Below are 26,775 nucleotides of genomic sequence, written 5' to 3' on the forward strand. Positions count from 1 at the left end.
GTTTTCTGTCGTTAATTACATAGATATGCTTTTGAACTGATGATGGGCCATACAATTGCGATTTAGAAACATTTTGAAGATTATTTTTATGTTAATAACTCTTTCATTAAATTACTGAAATGAACGGGACTACAATTTAGATGATAGCGTTTGTATTGGCTTATAAGGCATATGTAACTGAAAACAACGTAGATGCAGATCTGCCGTAACATCATGCACCCCCACATCTGCTCGGACTAATCAGTAGAACAAGCAACATCGACTCTGACCTGCCGGTGCGTTGTGCAACAGCAGATTAATTTCTATGTTGTTTGAAGTTAGGTCGGAGTTTCATGTCAGTATATACGGTAATATCATTACAAACTTCTTGTTGTTGTTGTTGTTCTAGGGTTTAACGCCATTTTTCAGCACAAGATAGGCTATACATGGCGGCCAGTATAACTGGTGGAGGAAGAAACCTGGCAAACCCAGGGAAGAACCACCGACCCACGAGAAGCTACTGGCAGGCTTTCCCACGTACCCACGCTAGCCGATACAAACTTGTAATTACATGAACAACTATCCGTTAACTTTACATAGACTTTAAACATTCTGTCCATAAGTATTTTGTTGGATGGAATGATATATGTCTACTTGATGCATAATTTTTGCGATCTTTTGTGTGCATTGAAAGTAGAGGTTTATGTTACTTGACGTTGTACACTATGCATGATTCATATGTTTTACAGTGAACCCATGGACGAACGAAAAGACACTTTGAGCTCTTATGTTACGTGTTTAGGCTGGAATAAACAGTAACACAAGAAAGTGTGAAAACAACAAGCTTTGAAAAATTAAAATATTTATTTATTTGCCTGAAAAAATACTGTAAAAATGTATTTAAAAAATATGAACTTACGGTTTTAAGAATCAAATCCAAAAATAATCCAAGAATAGTCCACGAATAATATTTTAGAAGTCCTAATAATGAAATGTTCTAATGAATTCAAGTTCGAGTCTCGACGAAGAATCCAAGACGGAAGGCGATGAAGTATACTGTATCCTGTATAGTGTGGTTGTCTACAGTTCCAAACTGACACAATAAAAGAAACACCTTTACGTCCCAGCGTTTAGAAGCCCGACAGCGATTATTTCTCGAAACAATGGTTAAAAACTTGAATTTTACATAAAACAGATACCCGAATAAGGGTCATGTGATCATGTTTACATCACGTATTCTCAGCATGGCCCTGACAGGAACCAAACAGTTTACTCTGAGAAAAAGTTGTTTGCTTCTCCAAAAGCTATTTACAAACCTACGGTCACGTATTCGATACAGCCTCGATCTCACTCTTATCATTCCCACAATAAATATAAATTTTAAAAAAACTTGTTGACATGACTGTTACTAATTTTGAATTAAAGTCTGGAACCAGGTCAGCCTTATGCGTTTACTAAAATGAAACGTCAATGTCAAACTATTTTCTTGAAAAGTATAGAGTTCCTAATAAACAGAACTACATTTGTTGGCATATAATGAAAATAAAAAATAAAAAGATTTTAAAACTTAAAATTAAATCAGATATAAATTCAATCCAATATACATAACACTTCTCCTAAAAAGAAAAAGAAATATTTATCTAATAAAGCTTTCTTTTACCACCGACTTATTATGCATGAGGTTAAACATCTCTTATAAATTACACACAGTGTACGTGAAATAATACATTGTTATACACGGGAAAGTACGTCTGCTATTAAATTATCTTTTCCCTTGATGTGCCTGGTGTCAAGATTATATTCCTGTAACAATAAACTCTACTTTAATAGTCTTTTTTTAAGTTTTTATACTTGCCGATGAAAGCAAGGGGGTTGTGGTTGCTAAACACAATAATCGAAGAAGAAGCTGAACTATGGTATGCTTCAAAATGTTGTAATGTCAATATCAAAGCCAAGCATTTCTTCTCGATTGCTGAGTAATTTCATTGATGTTTATTTAATGTCTTAGAAAAATAGCACACTGGATGATCGATACAATTTTCATCTTCTTGAATCAAAACATCTCCAACACCAACATCACTTGCATCAACAGACAATTTAAATGATTGGCTGAAATCTGGAGCTGTAAGAACTGGCACGCTTTTAAGTATAGCTTTTAACTTGTCAAAAAGCCTCCTGACATTTTTCAGTCCAGAGGAACTTGTTTTTCTTACTCAATAAATTTGTCAGGGGTTCAGCAATAATAGAAACATTGGAACACAAATTTTCGATAGTATCCGGCCATACCTAAAAAGCGCATCAGTTGCTATTTATTAACAGGCACGGGAAATTCAGAGATAGCCTTGACCTTAGCATCTATAGGTTTAACTTGTCTATGTCCCACGATATGTCCTAGAAAAGTTACACTAGCACGGCAGAAGTCACTTTTAGATAAATTAATTGTCAAACATGCATCAGTGAGTCTGTCAAAGAATTTCCGAATTGTAGCTAAATGTTCTTTCATGACATCATCGATATAAGCATCACAATTGTCTAGACCAGAGGTAATCATATTCATGAGACGTTGAAATATACTTGGTGGCCCTTTCATCCCAAACGGCATAACTTTCTATTGTTAAAGTCCATCTGGAGTCACGAATGCCGACATTTCCTTTGCTCTTTCCGTTAGTGGAATTTGCCAAAATCCTTTCAGAAGGTCAAATTTGGTGACATACTTGGCATTCCCGATCTTATCAATACAGTCATCGATTCTTGGTAATGGGAATGAATCTGTTCTTGTCACACTATTCACCTTCATATAGTCAGTACACATACAGAACGTTTTATCTGGTTTTGGAACAAGTATGTATGGTGAACTCCAGTCACTTTTACTGGGCTCTATAAAATCATCCTCCTGCAAATATTGAATTTCTTCTTTTGAGTACTCCCGTTTGAGAGGGTTCATCTTGTACGGGTGTTGTTTCACAGGTTTGGAATTTACAGTTTCAACGTCATGGAAAATTTTGTTTGTTCTTGTTGGAACATCTGGAAATAAGTGCTCTTATTCAAATAATAATTAAGTTCATTTCTTTCTTGCTCTTGCAAATGTGAAAGATTCTGGTCTAGATATTTCATAATTTCTGAATTCCAAGGACTTGTCACTCCAATGTCAGTAGAATCCGATGATATTCCTTCAGTTAAATCTTCACTGACTGGGACAGGTAAAACTAGATTAATTGCATGTTTAAGATGCCTATCTCTTTCAATATACTGGGACTCCTATAATTATTTAGATCCCAGGAGCACTAATATTATCACTTAGCTCATTAATTTTCTTCTTAACTTTGTAAGGGCCGTAATATAAATCTGCAGAAACTTTTGAAGAATGAGCAAGAGAGACAAAACTCCATTATTACCAAACTCAAAAATTATCTCCATTAAATTTCTGTCTAACCATAATTTCACTTCTGACTTGAATTGCTGAATGCCAACTTCCAAGTATAATAGACTGGAAAGTTCCAGACCAAAAATTTGACCCTTGACCCGATTGAACAGATTTGGGAAGGCCAAATTGAGTACAAATTACTTTATCAAAGCTTTAATATTCCTGAAAGGAATTGCCTCTGGAAACCTTGTTGACGTACACATAATGGTCAACAGGTATTGGTTACCTGACTTGATCTTAGGTAAGGGACCAACACAATCTACCATAATTCTACTAAATGGTTCGTCAAAGGAATGAATATGTTTGTAGATGAGCCTTAGGTATTTTCTGATTTGGTTTTCCTACCATTTGACAGGTATGACAATATTTACAGTATTTACCAACATCACTTTTGATTTTTTAGTCAATATCTTGTGATAAGTTGTATTAATCCCTAAATGACCAGCCAATGGAGTTTCATGGGCCAGACTAAGTATTTCCTGTTTGTAAGGTTTTGGAACTACAATTTGATAGTTCACTGACCATTTGTCATCAGCAGGTACCTCGGCTTGGGAGGTCTCATAAGAATTCCATTGTTAATGAAATAACAGACAGGAACTTCAGTAGCTTCACTTTCACTAATGGCCCTTTGAAACAAACAGGAGATTTCAGAATCTTGTTCGTGTTCGGCGACAAGTGATTGTCGTTGGTCACCCTGATTAGAATAAATAAACTGAGTAGTTAAAAGAGGATCACTGTGATCAATACCTTCTGATTGATCCAAACAATGAGTGAAAGTGACCTCATCAAAAGCCTGACCAATAAATGTGTCAGCTAAAAGAATAATTTCCTTATCAACATCATTCTCAAGAGCTTTCTTTGCCATAGCTCTGGTAACTGCACAAGCTGTAAATAAATTCTGGAATTCTTTTTCAATTATATGCTTACTAAAATGAACAGTCAAGATCAAACTATTTTCTGGAAAAGTATCGAGTGCCTAATAAACAGAACTACATTATTTTGGCATATAATGAAATTAAAAAATAAAAAGATTTTAAAAATTGCAATTAAATCAGATATAAATTAAATCAAATATACATAACAGAACACACATCGATGGCAAAATATCTGGACTTATGCTTTCGGGTGACAAGGATATTTTTAAAAAATTTAAATGAGTGTAAAATATATGTTTTACTTACCTGATGAGGTATGGAATATCAGACAGACTGGGCATCAAATGTTTACTTCGAAAAAACCACAATATTTTGGGTCTTAAATTCTTTGGGATTTATCTCCCTTTCCATTAATAGTTAAGCATGTAAACACTTCTCAATCTGCACATCTTTAAGGAAATTCGGAAATCTGTCAAGGCACAGAAAACCGTCCAATAATGCGCTGATATGGCTAATTTGAGTTTAGGCAACTTCTAAAATATTATTTATATTATTTTTGCATCAATTTCTAGACAATAAGTCGACTTAAAAGTAAATAGCGAATTTCATTTCTTCCCATCATTTGAAATTTAGACTTAGAGGTCCAGTAAAATTATATCGTTAGAGTTATTTAAATCAGTTATGAGTCCTACGCTTTAACAGCTAAGCTACCTCTGGTTTAATAAATCGATTGTTTGGCAGAGTGCTCTCGTGTGTATAATATTTCGTTTAAGAAGAAGAAAAAATTGATGATCATTCCATCTTTGCATTTATTAAATTTTATAATATCTCGTTTTGTTCTTTCTTGTGTGATTAACACCCAGCTTTTATCATCGTGGACCCTAATATGTATTTGCATAGATCTCTGGCAGATTTAAGTCTGTTCTGTTCATATGAAATTATAAGTAGAACGAATACTAGACTTTGATCTGCCGACGTATTATACAATATATTTTGTTTAAGCTACTCACAACTGAATTCACTTCATACACTGAAATTAGTGAAAATATGTTCTATAGGTATCCATTCCAATGGATTTTTAATATATTTTAAAAGAATTATTGTTGGTGGATTTTATTTCAAAGGAGTTTGGGTTACTTCTTTAAGAGCTCGAAAATATTTCGGAGTACCTACTGAAGAAACATATTTGGGATATATGCTTTGATGTTTCCAGGGATCTCTTCCGACACTACAAATCTACTGATGCGTACAAGCTCTTCGAGATTCTGTCACAAATTTATAGAGCTATCAACGTGTACATGTAAATTAACCTGGGTCATATAGAAGCCTATAGAAAATCCTCACATTCAGTTTATATCTGGTTCAGTTACCAGGTAGCCATGCGCCAGATCTAATTACCCAATAGTATAAGGTGTCATACATCATATGTATATACCCAGTAGCAAATATTGACATTTGTGATGGATGTACCAAGTAGTAAATAGTGTCTTACATCGTATGTATGTACCCAGTAGTGAATATTGACATATGTGATGGATGTACCCAGTACTAAATAGTAAATATTGACGTATGAGATGGATGTACCCAGTAGTAAATAGTGTCATGCATTATATGTATGTACCCAGTAGTAAATAGTGCCATATGTGATGAAATGTACCCTGTAGTATATAGTGTCATACATCATATTATGTACCCAGTAGTAAATATTGACAAATATGTTGGATTTACCCAATAGTAAATTGTGTCATACATCATATGTATGTACGCAGTAGTAAATCTGGACGTATGTGTTGGATGTACCCAGTACTAAATAGTGTCATACATCATATGTATGTACCCAGTAGTAAATAGTGTCATACATCATATGTATGTACCCATTAGTAAATTGTGTCATACATCATATGTATGTACGCAGTAGTAAATCTGGACGTATGTGTTGGATGTACCCAGTACTAAATAGTGTCATACATCATATGTATGTACCCAGTACTAAATAGTGTCATACATCATATGTATGTACCCAGTAGTAAATAGTGTCATACATCATATGTATGTACCCATTAGTAAATAGTGTCATACATCATATGTATGTACCCAGTAGTAAATATTGACATATGTGATGGAATGTACCCAGTAGTATATAGTGTCGTACATCATATGTATGTACCCATTAGTAAACAGTGTCATACATCATATGTATGTACCCAGTAGTAAATATTGACATATGTGATGGAATGTACCCAGTAGTATATAGTGTCGTACATCATATGTATGTACCCATTAGTAAATAGTGTCATACATCATATGTATGTACCCAGTAGTAAATAGTAGCATAGATCAGATATGTGTATCAAGTAGTAATTATTCTGACACATTATTACCAGATTCTTCTAAACCATAATTTTTCTTTATTGTTGTTGTTTTTGTCTATTTTTTTCTGACACCACGTCACACGATTTGCGATAAACCATCGTAATGTACCATCGTGGCATCACCGACTTTATTGTCATGTCAAAATATTATATTCGAAAAAAAATGTAACTCAAGGTTTTGAAAGGAAACTAATAGCCTCAGATCCAATAATCCAAGATGATGAAAAAGTATTATTTCCGCTAGGTAAATGGAGCGCCACACAACAGCTGCTTTTCAATTTTCTTCGTGTAACTGTTTTGATACAATGTTCGGCTAGCGATCGAAGACACACTGTATCATACTGGTCATAACAGGGGTCCCTCCAACAGCGAGATGCAAGTGACAGTGCATACACGTTTTCTTTAGCTGGTAATAAGAATGGTAATAATGTTACGTGTTGATGCTCTCATAAACAGTAACAAGAAAAAAGTGAGGACAATTAGCTTTGTAAAATTTAACAAATAATTTATTTCCCTAGATAAACAAGGTAAAAATGAGGAAAATAACTTACGGATTTAAGAATCAAATCCAAAATAAATCCAAGAATAATCTAAGAATTAAAAATTAGAAGTCCTAGTAATAAAAAGTTCTAATGAATTTGAGTTAAAGTCCCGACGAAATCCAAAAATGGAAGGCGATGACGTATGTTATAGTCAGTGTAGTACTGATTTGTCAAAAGTTCTTTTTTGAACCACAGAACATGGTATTCCGGTGTTTCGATTCTAAATAAAATTTCAATAAATGTCTTTGTCCGAGAATTATGTATGAGCACTTAATTATTCCCCGGGAAACGAATTCATAATTCCATAAAATAGAATTTCAACTCAAAGTGGTCACAAGAAAAAAACACCTTAACGCCCAAGTGTTTAAAAGCCCAATTGAAAAAATCTATATAGAAAACGATATACACTAATTTAAGACGCAAAACAGATTCCCGTATGAGGGCCATGTGATCACTTTCTAGAACAAGAAAGAAGCTATTTACATGTCTAATATCACGTACTCCCAGTACAGCCTCGATTTCACTAATAAATCCCACATTAAGAATGAATTAAAAAAATTAAAAAGAAGTTGTTTACTGATTCTGAATCAAGATCTTGAACTAGGTCAGCATTAAGATGCAAAGATTTAATATTAGGTGTTTACGAAAAACCAGTCAGGTCAAACTAATTTCTGGAAAGTGTCTAATTCCAGTTTTAAAAGAATTACATTACAATAGCATGTAATGGAATAAAAAGAATTTTGAACTAACAAACAAACAATTAAATTAAATCAAATATACATCACAATAAATATACTTACATTTAACTTTATAGATCTTGAATTTCCTCAAAATGTACTTTCGTAGTTAGTTCTTCAAATCCGACCGACATTTTCGGCAAAATCTGATACACACCGAAACTGTACTCGAATTTCGAGTAGCCTACATTTCTAGCGGAAATTCATTTTTCTTACTGCACTGAATTGACCCAATAATGAAATCCATCATGATCAGGAAAACAAAATATAGTTAGATCAACAGAGAAACAAAATCCACGCTCATTCATTCTCAATAGGATTCTAAATTTCAAGTTTAAGTAGACCAAAACGACAATTCTTTTTTAAACTGATGTAGAGCGTGACTAAGTTCAAAGGTCCTACTGTATACAGCACAGACCATGACTGCTGTGGCATAAAAACTAGGTACAGAGTTTGTTCATTTGAATTGATAGCTTTATTTTATACTTTCTAATCAAATTGTAAAATAAGGAAATTAATAAATACTTTCGTTGGGTAGATGTATAATATATTTTAATTTTGGATGAACTAAGTGACTATTTTTTTTCTTTTCTACCTTATAACTGTGAGATTCGTCTCTGAAAGAAATCAAGAAATTCGAAACTGCCTCAAACATGCGGAAGAACCTTTTGAATGTTGCCAGGTGAGTATTGTTTCTCTGCAATTTCTTCATCTTAGTCATTCTTACCGAAGATCATATCTTGTACTTTTAGAACGTCGACTAACTGTACTCGTGAAAGAAATTATATTAATAAACGATACCCCCAGCAAAGAATAACAAACACAGTACGTTGCATCGGATACAAATGATACAATATAATGCCAAAGACATTTGAACATTAAAAGTCTTATAAATTCCATTACTACTTCGTTTATGCCAATATTTTTCTATTTTCAATAGATGTTACTTCAGATCTAGTGGTGTAGATGTGACTCAATAATTTTAAGACTTTTGTGTTACAAGGACTACAATTTTAGGAGCATAACGGGTACAGCATCCGCCGATCTTGCATTACTAAGTTACTTATTTAGATAAAGAAATGAATGATAATAACAATGCATGTTCTTGAATTAGGAAAATAAAAGCGTAGGCAGGGAAATCAAGCTGAAATATAGTGCGATAGATACTTATTTGTATCCGATAAAATTATATATGTCGTACTCAGTGATATATTCTCAAAACCATGATAAGAAGACATCTCAACATTTGCAAGAAGGATGCTCTGTCAAAGTAATCAGTAGAGAAAAGTGCAATGAATTAACATGTTCTATTTACGCATGCTTTGTTCTTCAAACTTTACCACTGAGTGCACTTTGCAATTGAAAGAAATAAAACATGAAACATATTTTGTAAGACAACATAGTTCACCACAATAGGTTAAATTTATAGCTTTCAAAAGTTACACATACATAGTGTATTCCTAGATGACAGTGATGCAGAGCTTCCCTGTTTTATACTTTTATTTGAGCAAATGTGAAAACTATTTAGACCGGTTAAATTCAAAACAATGAACACGTGTTCTTTAAAATGTTCAATTTCAACGTTTCGAAAAGAATAACTAATCATGCTGATTATGTAATATCGTATTTTAAATAATACCATAGCATCATGCTATGTATATTTAATTTGTGTCGTGTGAATGAACCTTGTCCATAATTGAGAGTAGGAGTTTTTCTGGCCTATCTGGCTAATCTTTCTTTCTTGTAAACAATATATTACATACAGTAGCTAATTTTTGCCTGTGATTGTAGATGAATATTAAGATAAATATCACTTGTAGGATAACATGTTTACTTGGATTTGAGTTCTGGACATTGGTATTCCCCTCAGAAAACATGGTCTACATGATGTTGGCCAGGTATTTTACTAACATTGAAGTAAAATACCTGGTCTTACAACTTAGAATGTTCTGGAACTTAACTTGTTGACCCTCATCCTGATCCTTGCATTGTGTCTTAAATTTTTTATTAAAGTTCTTTACATCAAACATATTCGTTCATAATTAAACAAATGTCTAGCGGAGTCAGTCTTCTAGTTTCAGTTAATATACATAAGATTTTCATAATTAGGTGCTGCAATGATAAAAGTAAAGACAATTTACGCAAACCAACCTTTTGTGATGATGTTCCATTTGGCACAGCTAAGGCTGAGGAAATAATAAATTAACTGTGTCATGCCTTCTGTAAATATGTAGACCATAAATTCAGATATTGTGATAAATGTTTCGATTCTGTGTCTGTGTCAGCTGTAGATAGCGAACTCTACATTTTTGACTGGCATGTTAGCAGTGAAATATGTTTCATACAACCCTATACGCATCCATTTGAAGGGGTGGGGATAATTTACTTTTGAAAAATTACTGTGCTCTCTTTGGTGGAAAATATAGATTTTCTTAGTTGTGACTGCGAGTTCTTAAACTCCTCTGTAACATGGCGCTTATGAAATGATGGAACTTGTTCCAGGCCACTGTGTTATGTAGCTATTTATGCCCTGCTGACAATCGAATAAGTCAGCAGTCTATTGGAAATTTTGGCCATACGATAGTGGATAGACAGATTTCACTCATGGGGAAGGGATCAATTAATCAAGCGTGAAAAGCAATATTTATTTTATGACAGATTGTTTCTTATGCAGAGTCTAATGCACAGCTACATAAAGTAATGACCTTACTGGTGAGTAAATGTGTGTCAATGATCCTTGACTATTCTAATTCGTGAAAACAACGGTATCGACTCTCCGACACATGATGAGTTTTTACATAGAAAGACACGTTGCATTCATTTAGTGCCTTTAAAAAGACCAGCTACTTTCATCTGCAGCGGTTATCTCTACTACATTGTTTGCAAAGAAAACGAATGATTACTGATAACAATCGCAGTGGCCTTGACTGTTGACCTCATTGGCGAAATATTGATAGTAAGAAATATACCACGTTGAACATCCATCCATAAATACGATAACACAGTATATTTTAAAGGTCTTTACAGCACTGATTCTAATCCCACTCACCGTAATGTTAAAGAAGTTATAAACAAATATACATTAGATACATGTTCGCGTTTTACACTTCATACCAATCCTGAAATCTATCTCTGACATAAGTTGTATTGAAATTCTTTTGCTCCGAATTATCTTAATGTGTGTGATTTGGATTTTTAACGTAGCTTTACCAATTTTTCAGCCATATCGCTATGATGTCTGCAGTGTGGCAGTTTATAGTGATGTCTAGCACTGGAGCATCATGCCACAGAGATGTAGCATCATGTCCCACCCAGTCACATTATCATGACACCAGGCCGACCAGTCCAAACACTAACCTCTCAATGCTGTGCACTAGGCGAGGAAGCTGCTAGTACCATTTTTATACGTCTTTTGTATGACTCGGCATACGAGGTGGACGCTCTAACCACTACGGCCACCGGAGCGTAATGTTTTCAGAAATCGTGTTGCGAACTGTTTTGTTAAGGCGGGGTCTTGTCAGAAAGACGTTATTGTCAGTCATAGAGATATTCTCTCGCTATGGTGCGTGACGCCTACATGGGTGTGGTGACGAGAATGTTGATTTCTTGAATTTTGTTAGTGTGACATTTTCACATCAATAAAAATTAAAATTTGTTTTGCAATGTGGGTATTTTTTGTAAATTTTTGTTCGACAGGAAGCCAGCGAGTAATTGAACAAGTGGTTTTTATGATTCACCGGCTGGTACATGTACATGAATATACACACTGTTACTTTTATTGGAAGGTAGAATTTACTTGTTTATCTATTTTTACTCAGGGCAAAATGTTAGGTAAGCATCAATAAATAATGCCAAATTTTATGAAAGTATTCCTTATCCAATTAGATTCATTGCATGACAAAACTGAACTATATAGACCATGACTGATCCACTACTAAAGCAAAAATGCCTCAGAAACTTTCTCTAAAAGCACTGCCATATCTAATGCTTATAATATATGCCACCATATTGGTTTGTTGAAAAATTGTATTGGTATCGATCAGTGAAGAAACGAGCGCATAGAAGCCTTGCCAAAACGTATTGTACGAAATCTAGAGTATGTGTTATTTGTATTTTAGCAAATACAGGGTATGTGCTGTTTGTATTTACAACTCTGTCTATAGTTTTGTCAGAATTTAGTGCTTTTTTCATTTGATTTTGGATAATCGATGTTGGAAAGATATTCGGTAAGATAAGCAAGTGGGAAATCATTCGTAAATGTAAAGTCATTCGTTGATCAGGAAAATTATTTGTGGCATTTGCGCCTTTAAGACCATTTAATTTGACAATGTTGTCTTGAGGTCCTTGGAAATAGAAGAAACATCGACCTCATAGAAGTTAAGTTGTATTCGATTAGTAGTGATTTATTTTAACCCCAACCATTGCGTGTTACATTATCTACGTTTCTGTTTAAAGCTTTGTTAGAATTTATCGCTTATTTGTCTGATATGTATTACCGGTTTTGGGCCATATTTTATAGCACATGGCATCAAATTACCAATCAGTGGCATAGAAACTCGTGCTGGGATATCATATGATCGTAAAAAATGAATCAAAAAACAAATTCAAGTGTGAATTTAGAGTCTTGTGAGTGCATGGTCGTTGGTCTGATTGGGGCAAACTATTTGCAAACGAGTGTTCTTACTGGTACATCAGTGATGTAAAGATTACTGTTGTAAAGGTTAAGAATTAAAATTACAATTACTATGAAAAACATTGTAGTAGTTGATATACAATGCAGTTAGTCTACAATTACCTTTTTATCCGGGAAATTAGAGTACAATTTATATTTGCTCAGTCTGTAACAACTCATAGTTCTCATTAGTTAATTCACGTTTTGTGCAGAACAATGTTCTTTGAACTAATGTTTTAGAGTAACACATTGAATACAATATTGTGAAACTAATTTCAGAAGATTTGCAAACAGTTTTTTTGTTGTTGTCTTTTTCTGCGTTATTCTAACTGTGCTGTTATGTTTCTAAGTTGCTAGTTGTAACTATGGCAAACAGTAATTGTAATTTAAAATTAATTATAACTTGCATTGCTTTACAGAATTTGTAATCAGATACAATGACTGATTACCTTTTCTTAGGGAACGGATTACAATTAAAGTTTTTTATTTCAAGTAATCAATTACTTAATTGATAACTTTAGTAATTCCTTACTGTACAACACTGGCCACCTGCTATCCAAACTTTGCAAAACGCAAACCATGCTTTGGGAGTCTTGATTTGAATCCCCTGTTTGTTAGTTCCAAGTCAGGGATCTTTTCTACCAGAAGCATAGCTTGGAAAGAAATGTATTAATCTGCCTTAGAGAAATAGGGGGCTAAACATATAGAATGTATGACACAGTCCTTAAGGTAATTAAAACTTACCTAAACATATGAGCAATAACATTCCCTCGTTAGAAACTTTTTACATGGACCCTTTGACCACCCTACTCAGAAAAGTCTTGTCTAATTTCCTGAGAAATAAGGGGGCGGACTTATGGGTACCTGGTATATAATGCAGGTACAGTATGAATCGACTCTAACAGCAGTTTGTAATAAATGAACCCCTATTTATAGGATTTTAATTTCACCTCTCTTTGAGAGTTCCTAGTTCGTGATATGTAAGCAGATTTCGAGAAATAGCTTCTAAATATATGGTGGGTGGGGGATGGTGGTCTGTTTATAGATAACACAGGCCGGCAGGGGATTAAAACTTACGTATACATGGGAGCCTTAGCATACCCTCCTTAAATAAGTTTTACAATTACCTTTATTTGAGATTTTACCTCTAGGGATATTTTCGACCCACAAAAGAAGTCGACGAATTTCGTGAAGAGGAATGACTGAAATAAGGGCAGATTAGGGATAAAACATATGAAATAGAAGTACAAAGTGGATCGATTATATGAACATATTGTACTATCTGAATCCCTACTTAGAGGATTTTGAATGCAACGCTTCGTCGGACATACTTGAAAGGTATCTACTCGACACTCGGAAAGGTTCAAAGAAAGTTCGTCGAGTCGATTTCGAGAAATAGAGAGCTAAATATATGGTAGGTGTCAGAAAGCGCAGAAGGAGGTTACTACTGAAGTCTATATATTGATCATACAGTGCACCCCTAGACATTATTTTAACATTGATCGATCTTATATATTTTTTACTTCGGAATATGTTTGACCCCTAAAAGAATTATTGAGGAAGTTCTTTCTGAGCAATCGGAGAAATAGGAAGGTCCCTTTGAGCCGTAACATCCCCTTAGAATTCTTACATGGACCTTTCTTTGAGATTTTAACTTTAGGAACATTTGTCAGACACAAAAAAAAAATTCTTTACAAATTTTGTGGAGAGGAATAACCGAAACAAGAGGAGACAGCTTATGGATACCGGGTATGAAACACACGTACAATGTGGGTAGATTCTATCAACGTTTCATAGTTAAATGATTTTTATGTCAATGCTTCCTTGGCAGTTACTAGTTAGGAGTCGAATCAAACAGTTGGACAAGTACAAAGAAGATTCATCGAGCCAATGTGGAGGAATAGGGAGCTAAACATATTGTTTTGACTCTAAGGTCACAGACCAAGTAACAGAAAGAAGCAAAACCAACAAGTATTGTGTAACTTAACAAGCAATTTAATTATCAAAGTCATAAATGAAAATGTAAGATGAACTTACATTATTATGAAATAAATCCAAACGAATCCTTATAAAGGTCTATGAAAGTCCTAAATGAACAGAATGTTCCTCATAAATTTCAACACCGGAAATGTCCTCTAAGAACCGTGAAGTCGTCAAGATGGCCAATTTGCAGAATTCCCTCGAATACTTTATCACAGTTCCAGAATAATATTACAGTCCAAAATGAGCATTTTCTGTTTCCACTGAACACTCCAAACAAATATTTTTCCTCGCGAATAATATCTAAGTAAAACATAAAACACGTCTGCAGACTTTAGAACAGGAACACAAGAAGTATGACTGACTCCAAAATCCGATGAATCTGATTGCTTAATTATCTCCTTATAGACATCGTCTATTGCAACTGTATCTCTCAATAGACTCCACGTTACATAATACACTACTCATTTAACGGTGATTTTGCCTATTCAAGTGACCCAGACCAACCAATGAAAAGTTATCAAATTTTTCCGTAAATGACAGAACCCCATCAGCCAATGAGAAATTAAGCCAATGGCTCCATTCAGTCTTATTGTTATAATTATTGTCAACATATCTGTAAGCATCTATTTATAGATCCTGCGTCATTTGCGTTCTTAAAACAGCAAGGTCACGTGCACAAATTTATTACAAAAGATATTGTATACAGTTTACAACCATGAATAAAAATTACGAAAATTAACTAAAATCATATATCAGGAGTTTTTAAAAAGTATAGATATACATAACAGTATGGTTATGTATAACAGAATCAACAAGGAGATTACCACTTAAGTCCATATATTGACCCTACCGTGCACCCTAAAACGATTTTGACATGGATCATTCACTGATATTTTGACCCTAGATATATCTTTGTCACCTAAACAAGTATTGAGTAAGTTAATATAGATTCATAACAAAATATAAGGGTCTTTACGGATACAGGTAATTTTAAACTCGTTTTGTGAGGACCTGTTATATCCAAACTTTGCAGTGCGTTAACTCTTTCTTAGAGAATTTTTATTTGAATCTCTATTTGACAATTCCTAGTCAGGCATATATTCCAAGAGTTGAAAAAATTTGAAGAAAATTCGTGGATCCGATTTCCAGCTATAGGGCCTAATAAATGGTGGGGGTAGGGGCTTCTAAATATGTGGTTATGAATAACAAAGACCACAAGGAGATTACTCCTTAAGCTCATATAAGGACCGAAAGGTCCACCGTTAGAAATGATTTTGGCATGGGTCGTTCTTTGATAATTTTACCCTGGGTTAGAAATGATTTTGGCATGGGTCGTTCTTTGATAATTTTACCCTAGGTTAGAAATGATTTTGGCATGGGTCGTTCTTTGATAATTTTACCCTGGGTTAGAAATGATTTTGGCATGGGTCGTTCTTTGATAATTTTACCCTAGGTTAGAAATGATTTTGCATGGGTCGTTCTTTGATAATTTTACCCTGGGTTAGAAATGATTTTGGCATGGGTCGTTCTTTGATAATTTTACCCTGGGTTATGTTTGACCTCAAAAAAAGTATTATAGGAGTACACTGAGTTCAATCATTGAAATAGGGGTGTCCTTATGGATACTGACGATATGAATAACCAGGCTAATGGGATTTAATCTTGTGTATAGGTATGGGTCCTAACACCTCGTTAATCAATTTTTACATAGAAGCTTCACTGCGATTGTGTCTGTATGGATCATTTCGACCCAGAAATGAAGTCTTTAGGAACTTCATCGAGAGAAATCAGAGCAAGAATTTGCGTATTGTTGGAACTGGGTTTAGAGAACAGGTACAATGTGGATTGAATATATCATTGTCTGTACTTCCTTAACATTACTTTGACGAGTTTTATTTCAACCACACTCTGAAAGTTTCTAGTTAAGGACCTGCTCCAAAAGTAGAAAACGTTGAAAAAAAATTGTGCAGATCCTTCTGCCTAGAAACACACTAACAGAAAATTAAAAATATTATGGAAAGTCTGCTTAACGCCGTCAAGCCACCTTCTGAAAAATACATTCAGGAATGCAGAACTTATTGAGAAAGTGGATAAAGGTAAACTTTCAGACCCAAAAATATTTTTCTTTCTATCGCAACAAAAATGATCAATCCTCATAAATGTCACGGTTTGAATACATAATAATCAAGCTTTAACTCCTTATTAATGATCCTCCGACGACATTTTCTTCTGTTGCCAGTAATCGGCGAGATTTCTACCTCCCCTATTATAAAAGCAGCATGAACAATTTATAAATATATACCCCCACCCCATGCTCACAAAGCCGTTGCTGAACCTGAGGTATGAAAAATGCAAAACTCTTAGAGAGAAAATATAGCTGCGAATCCAAGTGCTGGTTTCGGCAACATTATAGATATGGAATTAATGAACCAACTAGGCTCTTTATTTTTAGTAACGAATATCTGGGACTATTCATGCAATGAAAATTTTGGCGGAAATATCCACTTTCCTTCCTTCCAGATTTAAAACGTAGGGTGGAGTAGAGCATGGTCTAAATATAGAGGAGATGAATTACGTAAACACAGTATGGCTTTCAAACATAATGCATGCATTTTTACTTATTTTGTTTATCTTGATGATTGAAAAATTAATGATAATCGTGTTTCCTAGAATAGACACTGATGTACAACTGCTCAGTTTATTTCTTGTGCATCTTACAATGCAGGTACAGTGTATAATAGCATATATGTAGAGTCCAACTGCAGATTGCCCAGACCAAGATCTGCCATCGAATAAAGCAATGGCAGATCGTGCATTTGCTGTCTGCATTTGTGTTTGATTTATAGCTGAGAATATACAGTACAAAATACGATAAAGTGGGGACGGGAATTTGAATCCATAAGCTTATGACAATAAGACATGAAACAATACGGGCAGGTCTAAGTTTCCGATACAAACCAATCCTAAATGCAACAATATAAATATTCAGTTTTTACACACAACTATATTTAATTTTACACAGCAAGGAACCAATTGTGAACAGCAAGATCCAGAAATGCCATAACACACAGGCCGAGTCATATTATATGATGTACATTAGATCATCTTAGATTTCAAGCTGAAATATCAATTAAACTACAATATATCATGCATTTTGTTGCACCAACTAAACATTTTTGAAACTTTGGTTGAAGCTTATGTTGATTTCCTGAAAACTATTGTGATGATGCTTACAATATATGCACATTAGCACAGTAAACAGTTACAATTACATGATTTATTTTACTATCCTTAAGAACATGATGGAAGAATGCTAATATACAGTCACCGATTATCAATGTAATGTTTCTTGGATTTGTCATGCAATTAAATTGCTCTCTCTCTCTCTCTCTCTCTCTCTCAAAGGCTCCAAAAAACAAACACAAGGTTAATTTTAAACAACATCATAAAATGGTCTTTAATTATAATGAAACATAAAACATGAACACACCAAAGCAAATTTTATGTCTACACAAACTCCATTTTGAAAACTTACATAGACATTTGAGTACTGTTTACCAACCATTGTGTATGCCTGACATATTTTGTTCTAATACTATACCCCTAGATCTGACTGACTAAATATTACATATTTGACAATGAAAGAATAATCTCAAATGACTGAAAAAGAAATATGTTACTTTGTCTAAATCTGTATATTTTCCACCAAATTGGCCACAACAATTTTTCAAAAGAAAATTACCACTCTCCCCTTCAAAACAAGGATGCGACTAGCGTTGTATTAAACTTCAGATTTCACTACAACTAACACTGAACATTTATCGCAGTTTCTGAATGTATGGTCTAAACAATTATGTGACACAATTGTTTATCATTTCCGCAACCTTAGCTGTGCCAAATGGCACATCATCCCAAAAGATTGGTTTGCGTAAACGGTCTTTACTTAAATAATCGCAGCACCTAATTACATAAAACTTATTTGTTTATATTTTACCTCTGCATGAAAATGAAAGCATGTCTTCAACACCCCTAGGCAAATTAAAAGTGCTTCCAAATTTGACAGACAAAAAGAATCATATTACAAGAAATGATACCAACGTGGCACAAATACACATGAAACTAAATGACGCCAATTATTTACATCTTTTTCACAAGGTATGTCAATGCACATGAAGGGACAGTCGACATAATTAGCACAAATACTGCAGCGTAGAGATGGTACTCCATTTGCCAATGTTCAAAGTATTCCCAAATCTATATTGCGCATCATGTTCCATATGCTGGATACAAATGAAGCGTTCATTTTCTAATTTTGCGTACGGCCTTTTTAATTTTTCTATTTGATGACGGATTCTTCCCTTTGCTAGCTGTTGTACTGAAATGGAAATATAGATATTGTCAGCAATATACCCAAATAATGTCTCTTCCCATCAGTTAATCTTAGATGCTGTTGGCTGGATTGAAATTACACTTGCAACACTAGAGTGGCTATATCTTGCCAAAGAAATTAGTGCCAATTGCCTTCCGCAAGGACACACCAAGGCCGATTAAATGGGTTGACCTGCGTGGGTTTTATCGGGAAAAACATGAACAAGGCACATTTGAATATTGGTACAAGCAGCACTTCTCACGAAAAAGATTGTCAGTGAATTTGTACAAGACTTGTGAGATTCATGTTAAAATCTTCATCACGTATCCCTTTTGCTTCTACATTGAAACTTTTACTACTCTGCAAAGTTATTTTGCAGGCGCAGATGCAAACACATAAACATACTTATCTAGGCAGCCTGTCTGGAATAGATAACGTGTTTGTTAAACACAAGAAACTTCTATACAGCAATATTGCATCTTAATATAAGTCTACAAAATCTATAGTCAGTAACAATTGATAAATGCCAACGAGGATAAATGTTGTACACATTTATCCAATTCGAGGAACAATGCGTTCCTTTAATATATTTTGACAAAACAAGAACGGCTGATCCATTTAAACATACATCTTAACCAGGAATGGCAATTTCGTTTTGAAAATATATGCCAGGGTACTCTGATTACTTATAGATTTTATATGAAAACTCAACAACAAATAAACCATACATCTTTGGGTGACTAATTAAAGTTGAATGTGCCTTCCCTGGATCTCAAGTATGTTTTACGTGAACAGTCCTAAATATAAACGTTAGTCTTCCTCTTGAATTATCTGTATCTTCTTTTCATATTTACCTCTGTCATCATTTTTTAATTATTTACAATTTAGTTTATATGTTCATGTTTTCTGGGTTCTTCCTCCATCATTAATACTGGCCGCCATGTATAGCCTATCGTGCTGAAAAATGGCGTTAAACCCCACAACAACAACAACAACAACATCATGTTTTCTGCATTTTGTTGTTAACACTAAGAAACTATATTTTATGTACCAATTATTCATACTCGTGCTTTTCTCCCTAAATGTGACCACATAGCAAACTCTATATTATATCTTTCCAGACTTTCTTCCATGTAATTAAAAATGTCCAATTTTACATAACTATTCATAATAACTCTGCCAAATCCAAATGACAGGCAGCTCTGTCCTTGAATGTATTAATCAACGTAACAAGATGCTCTCCCTTTTCTTATTCCCGCCTACTGTTTAACAAATTCCAAGTGTTAACTTTGAGACTAATCAATGATGTGGATGGATGGAGGGACACACAAGTTCACCGAAGTAATAACTATGTAGAGTTTCAGCCGGGACAGGATCCCCAATAATAGTGACAGTTTCAATAGTTGTATTAAAACAGTTTATGATGTGAATTTATCTTGTTTAAACTTTCCTGTTCATCAAATTACAGTAAAAACTGTACTAAGCAAGTGCCTTAGGGAGGTGAAAAATAACATGAACCAACCAACCAACCGACGTGTTCATGGAACACTGATGCTCTCCACAATGCCTGAAATAACCAAAACACAAAATCAACAAGCCTATTTGGTGCCAAGGATTTGTAATCTGTTGCTGTATAAAGCAAGTGAATGCATAATAGATGCAACCTTTAAGACATGTGCAACTGTGAATAATGTACTATGGTCTAAAAATACGTATTAAATAAATTTTAATAACATGCCAGCCTCAGCCTAGTCTAGATTCCATTTTTGTAGGATATGAGGATTGATGTGGGAATGATGCATACACAGACAGAAAAGGAGAGACAACAAAATAGAAAAAGAGAGATATTAGAGTCTGAAGACTGGACAGAAATAAATAAAGTATTGACAATGAAAGATATCAGCCATACAGAGTTAATACTGCCAAGCTACATATTCTTCTTAAGAAAATGTAGACCAACTGATGCAAATAGATATAAATGTAATCAGTGAATTCGATAGATAAATTTACTTATAAAAACTTTCATGGGTCTCATTTTTTTTGTATGGAACGAATGACATATTTATTGATACATGCATTCAATGATATGCCACTGAAAAAATAACATTCTTTAGGACAACATTACCTTCTAAACACATGTTAAATAACACACTCAAAATCCATGAAAACTGGTAACCGATAAAAAAGTGAATTTACAATATATATAAGGGAAATTGCATACCATAAACTGGATCGTGTTTTCCATTTAATAACAAAACAAAAGCAGTTGTAGAGATAATGGAGAGGAAGTAACATCGTATTTCTTGAATGGAAGATCTAGTGAGTAAACAAGTACAGTTGGTTTCCTTGGCATATATCGATGTATACACAGAAATTCATAGGTACATATTCAATTCATACGGTTAGTACAAGATCGAAGGTGCTGAACTCCATTTGTAAATTCTGTCTCAAAAAAAAAAAAGATTAATTCAAATTTGTCAATAAATGATTTAAAAACTACATTCCCTGAGCCAAAATTGCAGTCAGATACTGTTGATGTTACAATTTGATCAATTTAGCTGTGACTTTATCAAATACAAACGGGACATTAAAATATGATATTTCACCAGCTAACATATCAATTATGCGAAACGGTTTAAAGCAAAACCATATTAATGATATCATGTAATAAAATTAGTCTCCTACACAACTTTAAACCTAAAACGACCATCTGTAGTCAGTCATTATGCAAGAGATGGCTTTAAAAAAAATTATTTACCTGAAAGCACATCCTCCTGGTGCGCGTGATCCAGTGAAGTAGAATACAGGTGTGGGATTGAAGTTACATGCTACTGGTGATATAGGTGCAGCTGCTTTTACAACTGGGGTGGGCCTGCTTGTCTGAGTCTGACCAAATGCAAATACAGCGACTGGGGGAGCTACAACATGCTGATGTGGTTTAGAGTCAGTCGGATTCTGACCCAATGCAAATACTGAGCTCGGAGCAGTCACTGGCTGCTGCTTCGGTTTATAGTCAGCCGGAGTCTGACCAAAAGCAAATTCTGAGCTTGGGGCAGTCACTGACTGCTGCTGTGGTTTTTGGAGTCAGCCGGAGTCTGACCAAAGACAAATACAGAGCTCGGGGTGGCCACCAACATATGTTGCGGTTTAGAGTCAGCCAGAGTCTGACCAAATGCAGATAGTGAGCATGGGGCAGACACTAACTGCTTTTGCGTTTTAGAGTCAGCGGGAGTCTGACCAAATACAAATACAGAGCTAGGGAGAGCCACCAACTTCTGTTGTGGTTTAAAGTCACGCGGAGTTTGACCAAATGCAAATACTGAGCTTGGGGCAGTCACTGACTGTTGCTGTGGTTTGGAGACAGCATGATTCTGTCCAAATACAAATACAGAGCTCGTTGGAGTCATCAGCATCTGCTGCGATCTGGAGTCACTATGAGTCTGACCAAATGCAAATACAGGTCTTGGAGGAGTTACCAACTGCTGCTGTAGTTTAGAGTCAGCCTGAGTCTGACCAAATGCAGATGCTGAGCCTGGGGCAGTCACTGACTGCTGCCGTGGTTTGGAGTCAACCGGAGTCTGACCAAATACAAATATAGAGCTCGGGGTGGCCACCAACATCTGTTGCGGTTTAGAGTCAGCCAGAGTCTGACCAAATGCAGATAGTAAGCATGGGGCAGACACTAATTGCTTTTGCGTTTTAGAGTCAGCGGGAGTCTGACCAAATACAAATACAGAGCTCGGGAGAGCCGTCAACTTCTGCTGTGGTTTAGAGTCAGCCGGAGTCTGACCAAATGCAAATACTGAGCTTGGGGCAGTCACTGACTGTTGCTGTGGTTTGGAGGCAGCATGAGTCTGTCCAAATACAAATACAGAGCTCGTTGGAGTCATCAACATCTGCTGCGATCTGGAGTCACCATGAGTCTGACCAAATGCAAATGCAGGTTTTGGAGGAGTCACCAACTGCTGCTTTAGTTTAGAGTCAGCCTGAATCTGACCAAATACTGAGCCTGGGGCAGTCACTGACTGCTGCTGTTGTTTGGAGTCGGAAGGAGTATGGTCAAATACAAATTCAGAGCTCGGGGGAGAAATCAACTGTTGTGGCTTGGAGACAATCTGCAGGATAAAGTATAATACAGATATTATTAAAGCAACATAGAAATGAAGCATATAAAATATGTTTAGCTCTATATTCAAGGTAACTAATAACCTATATAAGTATGTATTAATGTATCTACGTATGTAAAACAGCAAATCAGCAATAATGAATATATGGTACCAGGTAAAGTTCCAAAAATGTAAATATAACGAATTGCACAAAAATCTTTAGGCAGATACCCATTCCAAAATAAATGTAATCATGAAGTACTACAAGATAAAAATGAACAGGTAAAAATGTAAAGAACTGCAAAACATGACTGGTGACTTGTAATAAAGTCTATTATTACGTAGGCATTTATGCATATTGTAGAGCGAAGAAACTTTGCCGGCTTTGCAGTAAACTGGAATGGGTTATTCTGTTTTCTGTTTCTTAAATTCAAACTAGTTGTATTTTAAAAAATCCACCTCAAGAAAGGAAGAAAATTCAGTATTACAGATTGACTAAAAATGTTCGGAAATTACTTGTTTCTGTTTATATAGATTTTTGAGACTTTGGGAATTATGGCATGTTCAGTGCTACTTAGATTCCAGTAATGGGTTTTATTACTTCCAGATAGGAATTATTGTTCATAGGATATTCAATTCATGGTTGAGGCAACATTTAAATTCACAAAAACATCATACCCTATCAAACGTACCATACATATTAGCTGATGAACTGATTCTTTATACAAGCAATCTGTAAAGACCCAGAACTGTCATTGCATAATGTGCCAACAGATCAGGATCTATGGTTCCACTGATTTCCGCAAACAAATTGTATAGACACAAACCTAAGTATTATGTGATGTCAGATTATTGTTGGTTGTAGATGGAAACAACTCATAAGTATAGAAGGTAGTCAATTCGCCAAATAAAACTGCAGACTTTCATTATGCCTGTGTATATGTGCACTCTGAAATAATCAATTTTACAAAATCTGCATTTCGTTTGCTTTCTATTTGTGTTCCATTTCATTCATCTTTGCATTTCATCCTTATTTTCATTGTTGGCTTATGGTCTTTGTAAAGCATTCAAATTTGATACTAATTCTTTTCTTCCCCATTTCTTTTCATTTTTCTTTGTTTGAAACGAACCGGAAATGCATCTACCAAAATCTAATTTTCCATTTTCAAGAGTGTTAAAGGAAGAAAACTAGTGCTTTCATATCGAGCTTTATTAAAAGTGTGTTTTAATGAAATAGTCAATGCACAAAATACAAAAGCCAGCAATGAAGTTATAAAAATTAAAATATAGCTCCGTACAGATACAGCTGTAGAGGATCTGTCAGCAAATTCAGTCTATTTTAAATTGTATGTATGCAGTACCACTTTAGTTAACCTCAACACAATAGTTGTTAAATGATGCCAACTAAGGGTAAATGCTCAAAAAAGATTATCCATACACAGCTGCTGGTGGGATGACATCGTCAACTCAATGACAGTAACTTTTAATTTCTGCCTTGACAAAAACAATATCAAATAATTTAAGTTGTGAAAATTTAAGTTGTCAGGATCTGATTCTAGCTAATATTGCAAAAGAGTTTCTGATCGTAGAAATTTATCGACAGTTTTAAAGTGACTACTTTTTAAATTCGTCATACATCATTTTGTCGGCATCCATTCTGCACATCATTATGTTGGTGTTCAGTCTACATTTTCATTTGTATTCGTTCTGCATTTCACAATGAAATTATTAATTTAAGTGTATTATGCATGCTTGAAAAACTGTAGTCTTATTCCAAAAGTAATATTTTCCTACCAAAGATAATCAATATGAGAACGCTGTTATTATCTCATGAGAAGCTTGTTTCGCAATCAACTATTTTCTTCCTCAATGTCATCTCCAAAGGTCACAGCCACAAATGTTCGTTGTGTAAGCCTAAGATACTATTTTATCATCACCCTTATACTGGGTAATTATACTTCAAACATTATACTCCTACAACGAAATCAACACTAAACTGAATAATAATAGTGTTAATGTGTCAAATACTTTGTACATGAAAATCCCCAACACTTGAATGGGTGTCACTTCTATGTAATGTTTGCAATGGCTTTCTGCACCATGTATCACAATGTATTAACTTCGGAGCCTTCTCACCTGTTTTAGTAGCTGGGTATGTGTTATTTCCCCCAGAGACAGGTGTAGGTGCCCCAAATGATGTCCCAATGGATCCACTAAATCCTGGTGATGTGGCCGTTTATAAAAATCCATTCCCTTCAAACTGCGTGTTTGATGATTCTGTCCCAATAAAGACACTTCCTGAACTTGAAGCGCCACCAAAAAGTGAATTAGCTGGTTTGGTGTTACAAGGTACCCTGCTACTTCCAAAATCCTTCGAAAGCTGGCGCTGCAGTGAAGCCTTAAGGAGTGTTGACCATGTTGTTAGAGACTTTTTGTTTCTGACCAGCAACAGAAAACTGCGATGTTCTTCCAAATGGTGTGGTGTTAAAATCTGTACTCTGCAACAGTACAGCAGTATTGTTAATATATCTTTATGATCTTTTTGTACAATTTTTGAGACGTTTTCATCTTAATCGAATGAGAAACAATAGTTTTTAACAGCACTCCACGCATGTGCCCAATGTTAAATAATCCTTTATGTTGATAACTGACATTTTGCATGGAAACCATTTCTTCGTTCAGTCAGTGCCTTTGACCCAAACTTTTGGCTTCTTCCTTACAGTGACACAAAGCCCATTCCATATACACAATTTTGGGTGATATCTGTGGTGCAAAACTAGTATTATTGTGCAGGCGCTATTTTTGTTGTTTCAGTTATTGACGTTGACCTTGGACCTTTTGACCCCAAATCAACAGCTTTTTTTCTTTGCCACAAGAGCAAGTCATCTACAAAGTTTAAATTATCATGTAGAATTTATGCTATCGTATGAAACCAATTTTGTTTCTTTCAGCCAGTGACATTGACCTTTAAACTCCAAAATCAAAGGTCTTCCTTCCACTAAGTAAAAGCAATCCTCACCTTATGAAAACTGCAGAGGTGGGGGAACTCAAATCATGGTGAAAATTATTCTTATCCTTTCAGTCAGAGTGACATTGGCTTTTCAACATTTGAGCCTGAAATTGATAGGTTCTTCCTTATCACAAGTGCACAACACCCAGAAAGTGTAGCAATGATAGAGCATGGATAACTCTAGTAATTTACCCAGAAACCTTATTTCTACTTTCATTCAGTGATTTTAACGTTTGTACTCCACAATCAACAACATTCCTCATTGACCCAACTACACACCATCCACAATGTATGGTAATCAAAGATGATGGAGAACTTGAGCTATTGTCAGAAACCATTTTTCGCCATTAACACCCAGACCTATGACCTTGCGCGCCAAAACTTTGATTTAGTTTGGTAACTACAGAGGTGGACAATTCAAGTTATTCTGTATGGACACCAAATTAAAGCTAATGACCAGATGGATATAAATCATTATAAATTGATCTGTCTTTGGTAAGCATAAAAAATCTGAAATATGAAGATGAATTTAACCAATTTCACCAGTTGATTCATAGACCCATGCCCACAAAGAACGCGATGTCCCACCTGTGGAGATCATTATGATTCTGCTTCCTCAGGAAATACAAAAATGCTTTGAAGATCAAGTTACAAACCTTAGACATAGTAATATTGTACCAAAGTTGAAATTAATGTCGTTGATACA

General features: G+C 34.9%; 1 protein-coding gene across 2 annotated transcripts in view; it reads right to left on the bottom strand.

The window, feature by feature from the left end:
• Window positions 1-14,656: 14,656 nt before the first annotated feature.
• Window positions 14,657-26,775, bottom strand: part of LOC149806837 (uncharacterized) — a 41,107-nt gene continuing 28,988 nt past the window's right edge. For both annotated transcript variants that reach the window (XM_089958317.1, XM_089958323.1), the window contains exons 2-4: window positions 25,196-25,557; window positions 21,712-23,068; window positions 14,657-18,959 (exon numbers count right to left, since the gene is read on the bottom strand). In XM_089958317.1, the coding sequence (XP_089814443.1) occupies window positions 22,010-23,068; window positions 25,196-25,309 (1,173 nt within the window). In that variant the 5' untranslated portion in view covers window positions 25,310-25,557 and the 3' untranslated portion in view covers window positions 14,657-18,959; window positions 21,712-22,009. The remainder of the gene's footprint in view (window positions 18,960-21,711; window positions 23,069-25,195; window positions 25,558-26,775) is intronic.

Source organism: Sinohyriopsis cumingii, chromosome 1, assembly GCF_028554795.1.
Source record: "Sinohyriopsis cumingii isolate HCF-2022 chromosome 1, ASM2855479v2, whole genome shotgun sequence".
NCBI lineage: Eukaryota > Metazoa > Mollusca > Bivalvia > Unionida > Unionidae > Sinohyriopsis > Sinohyriopsis cumingii.